This window comes from Parambassis ranga, chromosome 12, assembly GCF_900634625.1.
Source record: "Parambassis ranga chromosome 12, fParRan2.1, whole genome shotgun sequence".
Classification (NCBI taxonomy): Eukaryota; Metazoa; Chordata; class Actinopteri; family Ambassidae; genus Parambassis; species Parambassis ranga.
The window spans coordinates 7,532,049-7,548,632 of NC_041032.1; the positions used below are offsets into that span (position 1 = coordinate 7,532,049).

Consider the following 16,584-nt stretch of genomic DNA (forward strand, 5'->3'; position numbering starts at 1 on the left):
GTTTGTGAGTCAGTTAAAAACAAACCAAAGAACACGTTGAACTTCAGTTATTCTATTTATTTGAAAGAAAAAAATATATATTTCTCTTTTCACAAACACCTTCCGTACAAGTACCCTGACAGGTGGCACAACAACAAAAAAATACTGAAAAATCTTATATGACAAAACATGTATAAAATGAAACATAAACATATAAGTGTCTTTAAAACATAAAAACTGAGCATCACTTTCACTCACAGCTAAAGTATCACATCACCACACATGAGATGAAGAAGAGGAAGAGGAGGTTCCTGTTTGCATTTAAGCTGCACACACACACACACACACTAAAGTTTGAGCTTCAATCAGACCACAAACATTGTTATTCTGTTATTAACTGGTGATTAATAGCTTACCCACACAGAGCCAGCCTACCAGCAACAAGCTCATGGTGAAACTTCAGAGAAAGCACATAAAAAACACATTCTGATACAAAATACCAGTTAATACAACAATATAGAAAGACTATGATTTTTTACACAAGAACACACTGAAGTGCATTTTTAGTTTGCATGATTAGCATGTTTTCGCCGTCACTCACAACAAAACGAGTCAAAGTGCACACAATCACATGTGGCTCATTGTGAATATGTGGATATCTGATGTGCTGATTTTATGTGTTGTAAAGGCTTGAGCAAAGATGTACAGCTCCTGCTCGACACATTTAAAGATGAAGCACTCAAAACAAGCAGTTGTTACCTGTTATTTATAATACATATCCATGGTAATCTCCTTTGGATCTTACTCTGGTTCTCAGGCAGCATAGCAGTGGAGATTATGAAGTTAGTGTTACCATGATGGACGTCCACAGATCAAATCTGTACAAGATGCTCGCAAGCTTCTCGTAAGAGTGATGGCTGATGATTTATTCGGGCTTTCTTTAAAGTCACAAGGTTTGAAACTGATTCCAGTCTGAGAATGCTGGCCAGGACAGACAGTTCTTTGGCACTGGGTGAATTTCCTCATGTTACAGTGTCTCATTTGTAAATCATTTATGGTCCATGTGATCTCTCATCCCGAGTAATATTCTGTAAAAGATGTGGTCCCAGCTATATTTACAGTCCAAGACCTGAACTTTGGAAATGTTAAAATGCATCCAAGTGAGCAATAGGGAGGAATGTGTAGCTTTACAACAACTCATTCATTCAGAGTCTATACGATTGTCTTTAGGAGCGATTCTCTCGATGGAGAAGGGATGATCTGCAAAAAATGAAAGATGAAGATTTTACACAATGGATAATGTAGATAAACCAGAACGAAACAAGTTTTTCTACATCACCACTTAAAATTCAAACTTCATGTAGGATCTTTATTGTTGACTGAGAATTTTTACATTGTTGTATTAGTTTCTACCACTAAGGTGGCTTTCCAGTTTTTGATTCCGAGTGTGTGTACATGTGTCTACACCCACCTGAGGGACCTACGGCTGTCCTTCTCCATGTTGTTCTCAGGCCCTTCACTCTCATATGAAGCCAGATGCAGCTCTGCCACAAGAAGGCAAATCGAGTTTTAATTAGTTTTCTCAGACCCACACCCGACAGTTACATAAATGCAGAATATTAAATACTGACCATCTTCACTAAAAACAGGAGTGGTGACGAGATACTGAAGGATCCGACGGTCTCTGTCGAACGGACAAACAACCTGACGCCAAACCAGGAACTCGCTCACCTGCTTTGCAAGCTCCCACAGTTTCTGTTGAGACACAGTAACAGCATACCACCTTAATACTGATACTAATAAAACACCATGCTTCTTTGTGTGCAGATCCAGAAAATACTGAGAAAAAAAATGCTGGCAAGAGAAGAGCATACAATAGATTTTTAGCCACAAGGGGGAGCTAGAACATCACATAACCTAAACAACTCCTACATATTACATAATTTCACAAAGAAATCCAATAATGTCAAACTTGGGAATCTGTCAAATGCTTTTGAAATACATTCTGTGTGGTTGACTGACCTCAAAGTTGATGTGTCCGTTGGGCAGTCTGCTGGCACAGCCTTCATTCAGGAAGTAGATGTCTTTAATAAGGAGACTGAAGAAAGGAATCACAATCTGCAGGAGAAGGAACACAGTGGTTTTACATTTACATTTGCCATTTTAAGTCTTTTTATTTTAGATGATTCCTGCGTGCCTACCTTCTCCTGGCTGCTGTGTGCTGTCTCTGACCTCTGGGTGGCGCCACGCAGTGCAGTGCGATAGTTACTGAAGTTACTGGATGGGTCCATCTGGTGCTAAATAACATTGCACAAAGCAGACGGTCACCAAACAGAAAGCTGCAAAAAAGTCTGCACACAATAGGAGGCAGGCATTATAGAATGAACAGCAAACTAAATCATTCTTACCTCCAGGATTTCAAACTTGTCAGTGTTGACTTTACCCCAGGTTTTCTTTAGTCTGGAGACCGGACTCATGTTCATCCCAGCTGCAGGACAGAGGAAGTGTGAGTGTGCAGACTATTTACAAAGACAGATATAAAACAATGAGGAGGATGGGCAACTTGCAACAGGCCTCCACAAACTCTGTTTGTACTTCCCTCAACTGATTAACAATAAAAATAAAATCAAGCTGCCCTGCATTTGCTGAGTTTATTCAATCAGTTGGCTCTTTGACAAAGAAATGAGAGGAACTGAGATGTCTGAGATGCATGAAGATACACATTAAGTGGACAGAGCAATGTTATTTTAGTCTGTGGAGGTGGTTTTCCGTTACAGATACTTACTGATGATGGCCATGAGGGAGTTAAAGTTGCCAATGTTAAAACACTCCTGAGCCACGTCGATGAAGAACTCTATGATCCTTGCTCTGTGTTTCTTCTTCACTGGCTGCAATGAGAACACAGAGACATCTATCAAAATATGTACAATATTAACCACACAATTATGTAAGTGGTGGTTTATCAAACCTGTATGTTATACAGGGACAGGACAGGTTAGTAAAACGTACCATGCAGATCTCAGTAGCCACCAGGTAGCTCAGTCGGTTGAACCAGTTGACGTAGGCCTCCAGGTTGCTGGTTTTACGCTTCCGGAAGAAACCCTGAAACACAGACGAAGGAAGGGGACACTGTCAGAAAGAACAAAAGTTTATAGTTGTTGTATTTATCATCTTTAAACACTGAAGTGTGTGATCTGATGGTAAGCCCCCTACTTCCACCTGAGCTGCTCCTTTCTATGCTGTGTCTGACAGGACAAGGTTTAATTATGTCATCTTAAAGTTAACACATAAATAATTTCATATAAAGGAATAAAATGAAATAGAAGGCTGCTTCTCTATAATTTTCTTCACTAATGGATCTTAAAAGGTTTCACACCCACACACCCATCTGTGACATGTCATTTTCATCTCATTTACATCAGCCTTTTTGGTCCTCTAGGAGATATTTCTCTGAGGTGAACCTGTTTGTCAGAGGCCCTTTTATATAAATAAACATTATAAAAGCTCTGTATAAATAAACTTGACTTGGCTGTGATGATGCAATCCTAGAGATTCATGGCTCTATTAAATGCTTACACAACACCAGCAGCCCACTCCACTCCAAACTTCCCCTCTATACTCTTCTGGACCCCTTTCGCTGACTCAACCGCTCTTTTACACAAAGTGGGTCTTATATAACTCGCAGCACCGGGTAAGAGCGTGGTTGCAAACAGCGGGTGAAAGCCTGTTCTCAGCAGCACTGATTGAAAACGACCCTTCAGTTGACTTACAGGGCCACTTAGGCTGGAAAGAACCCCTCAGTTACACTTAGACATACACAGAAAGGCTCTTTTGTACTGTGTTTGAGGCTGTTTCAAGAGCTATGTTAAAAATAAAGCCACACCAATTCTCATCTATCTGCCAGTAGCTTCTATTCATGTGGTTCCTAAGGTAAATTAACTGGAACAGAGGCAGACCACTGAAGACACAAGACACTACTAATCAGAATAATATAATAAAGAAAGATTTAAAAATAACTGCAACATGCTCAAAAGCAGTGATTATGTATGACGTGAGAATATCCAAAGGTTTTAATTAAAGATCAAATTGAAATATGATGAGCTACAATGTCTGAAAAAGAACAGAAAAGCTGGAGAGAGCTGAAGCATGTTTATTCAAAACACATTCTACCTTATGGTTCTCCAGAGGATCCTTCATGGCAAATGTCTGGATGAACTCCTCAGGACCGATAAAACTCAGCCTGTCCTGAAGGTAGAAAGCAGCAAGAGAAAACAGTCAGGACAATAACAACATAATGATGAGGACAATTAACAATAAAAAATGATATAATTATTTGCACAGAAATGAAAAACAGCACAAGTGAAAACAATCTGCCTTTCCATAGTAACACTACAAGATCAAACAAAGGGTGATGGAAAAAACTATAAAAATCAAGTTATTATAATAGGACAACTTAGCCTTTTTATATACAACACCGTTATAAAAACTTGAACAGAACCAAAACTATTAATGTGCTAAACAGGGTTCATTAAAAGACCTATAAAAGACTAACCACACATAATATTAGAAATGCTACTGTGAAAACACATTAAATTCAAACACAGCAACAGTCTGGTTTACTAATCTCATCTTCAAGTGACTTGTGATTCATTAAAATCCCCATGAGAACAACTATTTGAAAATATCTGCCCTACAATGACTAAAAAAAGGATTTTATAATGAAACAAAATACACTTAAAGATGTTAATGACTCATCGTGCACTTGGTGTAAGTACTTTCTTGAATGTTTTGCTCATGTGTGTTCACAATTCTGAATGGTGGTGATGTCTCCCTTGGCCTGTGGAGGTGACTTTAACCTTAGCACACCTAAATTCTTACCAGTTCGATGTGTGTCAACTGCTGAGCGAGAATAAAGGGATCATCACACACGCTCAGTACGTCGCTTCGCTGAGCTGAAGCCTGCTTGCTTTTCAGGGAAGCAGGTCGCTCCATCGCAACAGCGTTGAGCGCAGCGACAGCCTCCTCGTACTGGCCGAGGGCGGACAGGCGTTTGATCAGGCGCTGGGTCATCTGCTGCATAGCTCGCCATGAGTACTAAAAGTGTGACAACCACACATAAGAAAACAGTTCATAAAACTAAAACACCATTTGGCAAAGTTCGTTGCTTGGACCAGGGATGCTAACCTCATCTCCTCGGGCCACGTGGTGAGTCATGTCCTTGAGGCAACGCATCATCCTCTCATCCCTGAAGTCATATGGAAATGTCTCCGTCCACTCAGTCAGAAGCTGTACGAGCTTAGGTGCAACCTCACGGAAACGGATCTGAAAAGCATCACATTTTAAAGCTCCCATGAATGAACACATTATAGTATATATTCTGTTGTTATCCTTTTTATTCAGACAATGTGAAACCTTTTCGCCTATTTTATTCTGCATTGGGTGTGTGGGTGTTTGTGGATTTTCTTGTAGGTGTGAGCTTGCGTAGGAGCCACAGCAAGTGCTACATAGAGAAAAAATAATTATACATGCACAGTGTGTGTGTGTGTGTGTGTGTGTGTGTGTGTGTGTGTGTGTGTGTGTGTGTGTGTGTGTGTGTGTGTGTGTGTGTGTGTGTGTGTGTGTGTGTGTGTGTGTGTGTGTGTAATCAGCCCACCTTGTCCAGCAGAGCATCTCCGGACCGCTGCTGCTCCACACACAAGTGACAAACTCTTGTCATGAGCTCATACGGGTGCAGGAAGAGGCGTGAACTCAGCAGGAAGGTGAACACATATGACCTCTGATGATGAGGAGATGAAATAGCCTTTAGTAAAACAGCAGAAGAACAGGAAAGTTGCCAGAGAGGACATTCACAGTACTTACATCAGGATAGTAGTCCACTGTGGGAACCAGATGCTGGATCAGAGCCTCAAGAGATGCTGAAACCAAACTGTTGTCATGGTAACACATTTCCCCATAGCTGGCGGTGATGCCGTGCCCGTAGAGCCGAGCTTTTACCGCAGCCGCATTGTTACGACAGGACTGCTCGCTGCTGCTGCTGCCGCTAGTGTGGCGACTCGCGCGCCCTGGGCAGGAAGTGCTGTGCTGGCGTGGGCTTCGAAGCTGGGGCGAGGAGTACGGGTTGTCCGAAACAAAGCAGCCGCTGCTGTAGTGATGCTCCCTTGCGGTCACAGAGGACACGGAGGAGCTGCGATACACGCAGTGAGGCTGCGGTACATCGTAGGGGTTTTCCGCAGCGATGTAGGCTCCATTGTAGACGTTCTCCCTCGCAGGTTTTGGAGCTGTGTTGCTGCGGTATGGGCTCTGAGGCTGTGGGTGGTTGTTGTTGTTGCTATAAGTAGTGCAAGAGCTGAACTTCCCGGCATAGGGGGTTGTAGGAGGCATGATTACCTGTAAAAAAACAAGACAGTGATAAATTCACTGTTTATGTGATTTGCTATCATAATTGTTGGTCAATTATAAATTAGGTCAAACGTCAACATTATTGCTCTTAAAAATGCTCTTCAGAACAAACAGTCCTTGAGTCACAAACTCATGACAACAAACGTCATGTTGCTGTTTTAGCTCTGTGAAAGTGTTGTGAAAATATCTGTTTGAGCAACTGCAGACTTAGAAGTGTCTGTGAAAGTAATTACACGTAATCACATAATTTCACCCCTCCTCTGTTTATTCTTTTGGCTTTGAACACTTGAAAAATACCTCGTGTAATTCACTTTCTCTAAATTGTTATTTGTTGGTTAAACTTCTACAAATCAGCTTTTACATACAGAATTTCTCCCCCACTACCTTCTGTTTTATCACATTTGTCACATTCTTGAAGCTCACATGCTGGGTTGTGTAGCATGTGGAAAAACAACAGCCTGACAGATGGATGATCTCAAGACGGCAATTTTCTTTTTTGTCTTAATGGTTAAGATAATTGGATCTGAGGTCGGTAAGCTGATCCCTGATCACCACCAAGGCGTGCTTTAACTCTGGAGCCATCTTTATCCTGCTACCATTGTCTGTCTAAGCACCACATGCCAGCCTCACTCATACACACATACCTCACACAGTGACATATACATGCATGCATTGTGCCAGAAAACAAAATCCAGCAGGACTCCAGCAGACTTCTGTTTGTCTGTCACAGTGCCGACAGAGGAGTGCCCGTCTCAGCCGACGTCTTACACACACCCTTGTGTCCACCGTGGCGCCTAGACCCATACCGGTATAATCCAAACACACATAAACAAATGATGGCTTGAGCGACACACATACACTTGTGTACCACAGTGCCTGGCATCTTGCCAGTGTAAGCCAGTCCAGTGCCAGACCGTCTTCTGAACTCTCTGATCTCAGCCTGCTGTTCTCCTTCGAACTCAGTTATAAGATTACAGTCTATAAACTCCAATCTGGACAAGCACAGCTGTGGTGGTCAAGTTGAGATAAAAATCCATTCACAATATTTACTACAGTTTTCTCATCAGAAGCTTCTGTTTGCACTGAGAAGTGACCTTATACCAGAGGAAAACATGTCTAAAAATTCAAAAGCAATCTTGGTTTTTCCAGACTGCCTTCCTGAAAAGTTGACCCTTTGGATAGTTGTGGCTTTCATGCTGCAGCACTGAAATTGTACTCCTTCGAAATCATAGGTTGGACTCTCTGTGGATGACTTAATGATGGTATTTGGAGCATAATTTCATATTAAAAGCATTGTTTATACTCCCCTGTTTGTAAACTCTGAAGATTGCAGCCTAAGTGAGCAACTTGATGTGGTTTTAAAAATACAGGAAAAGACAAAAATGTATAGTTGTGTAAGAACATTGTACCGACAAAACCACACTTTGTTCTGGTACTAAAACTTTTAAAGAAGCACAGCACGCTTTCGGTGCATTTTCCTTTCAACTGGAGGCATTTTTGTAACACGACAATCTCTCCTGTGCAGACAAAAGGCACAGAATGTTGCATGTCTTGTGTCTAATGTCATTCCCTGATGATTAAAGCGTTAACGTGTTGACAATGTTTCAGGCAATCTACTAATTGATTTAAGGCAATGAAAAACAACATAGCTGTAAACACCTTTGGCTGCCATAAGATGACACAACTATGTGTTTCCCATAAAAGCAATAAGCTGTGGGCAGACCATCCCCAACCTCTGATTGGTCAGATCTACAGTCATACAAGAAAATCCCAGGAATATCTGGCAGTGATGGATAATGAACAACATTTAAATACACCCAAACTATTCTTTCACAAATCATTTATTGTGGTTTCCAAAAGCACACCTAGCTACACTGAGCCCAACATGAGAGAGGGGGTGATGGCAAAGGGGGAGGCCTTCAACAATAGTGGTATTATCTATCCTGTCATGGCATTAACAACCACACAAAGACCCCGAGGAAGAGATCAGAGCAGATCAGACGCACATAGCAGCGTTCACACACTCTGTTCACTGCTGTCGGGCCGTATGACGCCCTGCCACTGCATGAGCCAAAGGCTGGGATCATTTTTACATCAGTCAAACCAGTGAAGCAGAGTTTTTTTCTTCTGGAAGGTGTGAATTCTTATTATAGCTCTTTTACTGTGAATGGATCTGAACAAAAATATTTTATATTTTTTTTCTCTTTGATCTTGGTAAAGGAGCATATCGAAACTTGTTTATTGACATAAGAAGATATCCTACATGTGCCTTAAGAGCCTCAAGGGCAGCAGCAGCTCAGGTTCTGTTGTTGTTCTATGTGGACAGTGACCAAAACAGTGCAATCGTGCAAAATGATGTGCAAACACTCTGTGGCTAACGTAGTCATTCTAAATGCACAATTGAGCCAAGTAAGCATCTAAGTACTCGCTGACCCAAGCAGTGCAGAAAGCCCCCTACAATGGTGAAAGTAACCAGAGCTTTGTTTGACTCTGGCTTTTTGTAACGTCTAATCAAATCTGAGGTCCTTAACAGGGTCAGTGGCTAAAAAATGACGATCATGCTGCAGTTAAGTTATCTTCAGTAGTGTTGAAGAGCTGTGAGGTAAATTATTGTCCTTTCTTGACCGGAACATTCTGACATTATTATGCAGTTTATTTAAAAGCAGCGGTAAATTAAATCAGCTCCCGATACATGCAAAGCTTTGTTAACAGCACTACCTTGTGCAAAGTTCAGCAGGCTAACACAATTTGGGCATGAGTTGTCCATAGAGACAGCTGAAGGAACAGCCCACCCCCGATAAGAGGACGTGCAAAACGATTTGTCAGAGTAGTAAAATGCTAGTGTAACGCAATGCTATCTTTGCTCAGCTTTGAACCTCATGTACTTTGTCACCAATAAGTTGGGCAAGGAATGTGAGCAAGAGACTCAGGTTTATTTCTAGCAATAAATGAGACTGAAGTCCAGCCTGTGCTTATATCACTTGTAGCTGCATACTAGATAGATCACCATGTACGAGTTAACCCTTCAAAGGGACAGATTTTTTTGATAAAACATATTTTTGTCAACAGAGCATGAAGGAATAACAGCTAAGGCAGCATGTCAAATATGTATTTTGGTCCAGAGATATCTCATGAAGTTAGCATGCCAAGGAGCACCACAAAATACCACTTTGCGCCACATGATGGAACACTGAGTGAATGTTGGGTGCTGTCTGCAATTTTACAAAAAGCCTGTGAAGTGCAAAATTAAACTAATCTTTGAGGTAAAGAAGAAATAACATACAAGACAGACAATGTTATTTTGTTCAGCTTGAAGGTCTGTCAAGTCAGGCTTCACTGGTGTATCACCTAAAGAGACTCTCAAAGGAAACACAAAAGGTAAAAGCACCATTGTGCTCTGCCCTGAGTTCCTTTAGCGGAAGAACACCTAATGTACCAAGGAAAAGTACCGTACCATACTAAAGATGGAGGAAACAGCAGCCTATATACAGCCTGTATAAGTGGCTCCACCCTTGAGGAACCATGCAGGTCAGCCACTGTCAAAACACCAGAAGCTGGGACCTGGTGACCAGCTGAAAAAGCTGCACCTAAATCTAATAGAGAGCCTGTCACAGAGACCAGACTCAGATCCACCGCACTGATAGGTGGAATACAATTCACCCACTGATGGGCCTGTTTTTTATCTGTTTCTCCAAGGCACACTGTATTCATGCATTTGTATGTGCAAGGAGGTACACAACCACACACTACACAAACACACATATTACCTGGTAGGCTAGTACAGTATTAACCTAGAGCCAGGAAGGATAAAGACCCATTATCTCCTCCGCTGCTAGGATATAATCGACCTAAGCTGTGTGCAAGGGGGTTTTCTCTCTCTCTCTCTCTCTCTCTCATCCATACACACATACACACACACGCCCATTTGCTATTGTCTATAGACCTACAGATCTTGTAAACCTGTGAGTGAATGTTGTGAGTGTGTTCAGTGACTTCAGTGTAATTGTCTTTAAGTCAGGTGAGGTCCAAACGGTGCATGCACCTTTCAAACTTCCACAATAAATGGATTTTAACAGTGCTGTAAAAGCTTGCAAAGAACTGGCATCAGTTACAGTAAGTTAAGGGACTCTGGGTTTGTGTAGAGGTGTGTAGAGGGAATAGAGCTTTTAAAAGTGGGTTTGGTCAGACTTTAAAAAAAACTCTTCACACACTCTCCTTATTTATTCTTCTTTCTCACACACACACACACACACACACACACACACACACAATCTGTTATTCTCTCTCTTTCTCTTTCATACGCACAAACACACCAGGCCACCATGCCTGGTCTACATTATGGGCTTCTGACTGAGTCACAACGCAGTAAAAGTAAAAGCTGACTGTGAAAAAGCCATGCTGTGCAACCACAGTCTCATCACAGGTGCTGGTGAGTAATGTTTGGTTGTGTCTAATTATAAACTCATATAGGGTGGTAAACAATAACAACAAATACACAAAACCTAAGAGAATAATGTTTGGCAAAACTGAGCAAATTTCTTTTAAGGCAACATCAAGTTTAAATTGTTATTGCGTTAGAATAAAAGAGTCTAGTCATTACATAAGCATAAATGGAATGAAATTAGACAACATAAACACCATTTTGTGAGTCTGAAGGTGGATTTAGCTTCATAAAACGTACACAGAGAGTTACAGGACATATTTTACGTCACTAAAATAGTTGAATAGTTGACTGTTTTTATAAATAACTTACCTCTTCTATGGTGCAGCTCAGTGTCCCAGCACAACCTCTCTCGCTAGCAGAAAAAGAACTATATCTGGAAGGTCTTCTCGCACCTGTGTGAGGACGCGCGGTGTGTAACACACAGATTAGCCTTTCAGCAGTGTGTCCGTGTCGTACTCTCCTCCATTGTGTGTCTCCGTTCTTGCTTTCAGTCAATTATTTGAGCCAGCAGCAGCGCTCTGAAGTAATGAGCCACAAAGCGAGGCGTATTCAAATGACTTCCATAGAGCCGGGAAAACCAACCTATCACAGCACGGGGGTGGGTGTCTCCAGGGAAATATTGGCCAACCATAAAGGAGGAGTCAAAAAATCGAAATGTATCGAAGCTCGGATTGGCTGGCTCGCCCTCCGTCGACTTCTCTCTTTTCTAGTGCGGCCAAAACAGTGTTTTTGTTGGAGAGCTGGAATATGGAAGGTGTAAGGTTTCCTCCCGGAATGTGTTTGTGTGTGTGGTTGTATGCTGGTCTTAGCCTGTAAGATCTACGGCTATTAAGTTAATACGTATAAAGTTCTTTGAATTACTGAGCTAAAAAACTAAGCTGTATTACTAAAAATTACAAATGTTGCTGGAAAACAAATAAGAAAAAAGCTTCTGCTACTATAGTTTAAGTTTTATTAAATCAAAAAAAAAGTTTGTGCAATTTAAATCATTCTTTATAGTGAAAGTGATTCACTTTAAACCTAAATGGACATTATTTGTGTAGAATTGTGTGTCATCTGTTGGTGAAGGTGCAGATCGCAACTGAACATCATCACTTCACTGCTTCTTTTCTAATCATGAGCATCCTTAGATTTGTCCCGAACTATGGTAGAAAATAACAACACTACAGCTACAGGTGATTATACACAAATGAAAACAATTATGATTTCTAAGAGGCTCCACAGCGTTGAAGATGGTTTTCTGTAATAGATTTTTCTGTGATAATTTTTTTGCAAATACTCTTGTTAAAGACAAAAAGTCTGTGCAGTTCAGCTAAGCCAGTAAATTGTACCTGATTTGAGTAAATCCATAAGCACTGCTGAGTGGTAGTATTTACTGACTCCTGTACAATAGAGTTTTGAAAGGGGATTTACAACCCCACACTGCACTGGAGACATTACACAACTCATAACACAGTTATCCTTAGTTATCCTTAAATTGAAGTAAGCAGGTCATTGCAATTACCATTTCATGTAACAACAGGAATACACAACTGCTGCTCTGCAGCAGGGTTAAAGCTTGCCAGGGAGACTGTGGATTTTGTTTTTACTTTGTCAGCATATAAAAATACACCTCATCTCCTTTTGTAAATGTTTAGAATATACTCTAAATATATATACAGTCCACCCTCCAACAGTTTAATTTTCACTGAAATATGGTAATTAAAGCAAGGTGGGTGCACACCATACCCCCACCTCCCTGCTTCACCACAGCATGGGCCTCACCTCAGTCCGATCCAGTTTCATTGCATAAACGTCATATTACATAAACAGCGTGTCAGGTTTACTCTACAGCTGGATCCTCCGGTTGTGGGCGGCGCTCATTTTTTGATCACTGACGCCTCTTACAGTCTGACACATCAGCGTTCAGGCGAAAATAGCTGGTTTCTGAATCTCTCAGGCTGCAGGGTCTTCTCATTTCAATAACCCAACTCCTACATGAGGCACCAGAGCGCACTGCTTCCAGGCCACCCCTCATCTGTGTGCATGGATCACAGATCCACACAATAGAATACCAGTTCACGCCATACACATGTGTGCACATACGTCTTCTTCCGGTGGCACTTGACCTTTGTAACCCTCAGTAAGCACCATTAGGGGAGTTGGATATTTGATCGACTACTTGACGCCCACATTGAGGAAGACTTCTTGTCTGAGTGGTACAGGAAATCTAGGATGTTTTCAAGCACTTATTACTCTGCAAGTAGAAAAGAAAGAACATGATTAAGTGACAGGCAAACAGAATGGAAGCCAAACATAGTCATCATAAGTGAAACAAGGATGTTTCACTTATGATGTCAACACAAATTCACTAAGCTGATGTGCATTGTTTGCCTCACTTCTATGTGTGTAGCATGTTAAATACACTTGATTACAATAGAATTACTGCCTGCATGTCTTGGTCAACATATGGACTTCATCTTCACATTTTTCTGCTAATGAGTTGGAATTTGACTGCAAAAGTTGAAGTTTGATTTTAGTGCAGATGTACCTTGAGTCCTGCATTTCATATGAGTTTAAGCAGCAGGCCAAACATTATTTATATGGCTGATTTGGCCAATAGATGGTACAGCAGGGGTGTCATGCTATACAGGTTACACTTTAATAAATAAAATGTTATAGTTAGTGTATGATAGTGTTGTGTTTTAAATGTGCAGCAGTGGCAGTGGTATAGCAGGGTGGTTTGATCCCAACTCCTCCCTAGTCACTGTTGTGTGTCCTTGGGCAAGGCACTTTACCCGCATAGCCTCCAGTGTACTCACTGGTGTATGGTACTCTTTGCTGGGCTGCCTTAAGCAATTTCCCCATTGTGGGACTAATAAAGGTTTCTTAATTTAATTTTAATTTAATTTAAATGATTTCTCTTTCTTTTCATTCTCACTTTAGTTGGCAGTGAGGCACCTCAACACTGGCTGCTATCAAACTCCCTGCTGATTGACAGCTGAGAGCGAGACAGGTGGTGCCTGCACCTGAAATCCAGTTGTTAAAGACACCATAGAAATACTGATCGACCACACCGCCAGCATTTTTTTTTTACCTCCATCATTCATTTGACCACCACAGAGTGAGTGCAATAAGATTTATTCAGTTTATGAAATGTGCCTCAGTTGTGTTGCAAACCTAAGATAAGCCAAGATAACTCTGTGACATCACTATAAATTCTCTTGTCCACACTGTCTTTAATCATGTCATGAAACTTTTCTAGAGCATTTACAGAGCACACATTGCTCAAGATTAAGTGGCATTGGTTCAACATTGCACCCTAAAAACCTTGCGTCTGTCAGTGTGTTTGGGATTTCAGGGAAATGATGAGATGGACAAAACAAATGATGTCAGGCGCCAGCAGCAGCAGCAGACCTGCTGCACTGAGTGTGGGTGGGATTACAGGGTGACAGCTGGGTGAGATCATTACAGTTGGGAAAGGGGGAGGGAGGGAGAGAGGGAAAGGGGGGAGAGCTCGAGAATCTGGGGACAAGGGGGTGGGGTGCAATGGGGGTAGTGGGGCAAGAGGCTTTTGTAGTGACATTCCTTACTCTGTGGAATCCACGCTCTCGTATGCTGGGGAAAGAATTCTGTGAAGAAAGACATAATCTGCTTGCATTACTGGAACTCCAAACATGCATCTGATGTTAATGTGTAAATGCACCGAATCAGGTATAAAGGAGTCAATGAAATGTTGACGAGGGGAGAAGAGGGGTGGATCAAGGGGGGAGAATAAGGCGTGTGACTCACAGGCTTCCAGTAAGAGGTCTGAGTCAGCTACTGGAGGCCCCCTGACCCTGACTGGAGACAATATGTGGGCCATAATAATCTGTGTTTTCAACTTTGCTGTTGAATAGATCACAGAATAGGAAACAAAAAGGAATGCAGATAGAAAAAAAATCCTGAAATTAGGTGTAATGCACAGAAATTGGATAAATGATGATCCCCAGAAACCAATAGACTTGTTCTAATAATGTGAGTGTGAGTCATCATTAGGATGCCTTGATTCACTCTTCATCACTCCCCTTCACTATAAAAAGGACAAAAACAAAACCCTAACACACTACCCCTCATTCATTCATGTGCTTATTCTTTCATCCACTTACTACTTAAAGTGATCCATCTCTGCTAAACCCTGCGACCCCTGACAGAAAGGGAGATCATTTTCACTGCAACAGCAGCCACGAGCTGTGACTTTCATTATAAGGGAGGTTGGCAGACAGCTGATTTGTGAATACATGCTGCCTTTCTGTTCCTTTTCTTGCTGTGTGTTCTTAGTTGTGGTCTTTGTTTGACGGAACAACAGGAAAAATGCAGGTGTTTGATTATATAATTGATGACTAAAGGTTCACACGTCAGTCGTCATCTGTGTGTGTGCTTTCTCCTGCTGTCAAGTCACAGTTACAAACGCATGAAGAGAGAAGACCTGATGCAAACAAACCTCCCCATCATGCTACTAATCTTTTGTGTTTTTTGGATCATGTTCTGACTCCTAGAAAACTGGGAAAGAGGTCCATTGTTGTTACCTGGTTATATAAGCTTGACTAAAATAGGAAACCAGGTTTTTCCAAATGTTTAATATTTAAACAATCTTCTTCCTCATGGTTTGGCCTGTCCCCCACCTTGTGTTGGACTCATGTGATGGTCGCTGATGATTGATAGTAGTAAGACAGAGGGCCTGTTTCCTGGATGTGCCCCTGACTTCCATGTCACACACGCAGATATCCTCTGAGGATGGGAGGTATACACACACAGATGACCCACATAGACGCACCTTACATCCTCTTTGGAGAGAAAAGACAACATTCCTTACACTGACCTACATCTGCTTTGCATTAATGTAAACCTCAGACACTTATGTAAACATGAAAATGATCGATAAATGAACACTTAATTTTGTTGTTTTTCCCTATGGAGGATGAGTGCCTGACATGTGGGTGCATACATTTATGTCAGCCAGCACATAAACTATGGTAAGTATGTGCGAAAAGACAGAGGAAAAGAAAGTGAACGTTTATGTAACTTCTTCAAAGTCTGCCAAAAAATACAAACTGCCTTCCAACAAATGAAAAACATGTGAAATACTGCTGGAAGATTTTTCAGGGGATTCAGTAAGTGACCAGTCATTTGCAGTTTGCTCACTCTTCCCTGGTAGAGGATGGCATTTTGTGGAAACTTGTCTCCACAATCTTATATGGGTGAAATCTGCAATAAGTGTATGTGGCCTTGATTATATATAAGCGTGTAGGTGACATTCTCCTCATGTCTAATTAAAGCCGACAGAACCACGAAGGGTAAATATTTAAAAGCAGTCAGTGGAACACATGTAACCTTCCTCCTTTTTAAAGATGCAGCGTAGGCCCTCCTGCTTTTCTCCTTTCTCTATATTTGTATAAAATGCCCACTCTACTGCCTCTTAGTCCTACCAATAAAGCGTTAACAGAGGTCTGAGGTGGGAGGTGAGCTGCCCACGCTCTTACTAAAAACAAAAGTAAAGATACATCTGGGAGTGAGTGCAGTCTCTGAGTGTTTTGATTTACTTCTGTAATTTCACTGTAGCTCCGGTGGTTTTACTGTAAACCACTCCTACACTGTCTGCAGATGTGGCACTGGATTTAGTGTGTGTGTCTGTGTGTGTGTGCTCTGTTACATGTCAAAAGAAATTTTGGGTGCTTTCAACATGACTTTACTGCAAGGTTGATTCATTTCTTATGGAAGATGTCCTGCTGACTTCTTACGTA

At 41.4% G+C, this 16,584-nt stretch overlaps 1 protein-coding gene across 1 annotated transcript; it reads right to left on the reverse strand.

Annotated features, from left to right (window-relative positions):
• Nucleotides 1-42: 42 nt before the first annotated feature.
• Nucleotides 43-11,344, reverse strand: LOC114443540 (ras-GEF domain-containing family member 1B-B-like). Its single transcript, XM_028417674.1, has 14 exons — nucleotides 11,132-11,344; nucleotides 5,839-6,366; nucleotides 5,633-5,755; nucleotides 5,164-5,301; nucleotides 4,858-5,073; nucleotides 4,150-4,224; nucleotides 2,989-3,081; nucleotides 2,765-2,867; nucleotides 2,388-2,467; nucleotides 2,181-2,276; nucleotides 2,002-2,097; nucleotides 1,611-1,734; nucleotides 1,451-1,523; nucleotides 43-1,239 (listed from the first exon to the last, which is right to left on the reverse strand). Exons 2-14 carry the CDS (start codon nucleotides 6,358-6,360, stop codon nucleotides 1,206-1,208), a joined length of 1,773 nt encoding a protein of 590 aa, XP_028273475.1. The 5' UTR covers nucleotides 6,361-6,366; nucleotides 11,132-11,344; the 3' UTR covers nucleotides 43-1,205.
• Between the last annotated feature and the right edge of the window lie 5,240 nt (nucleotides 11,345-16,584).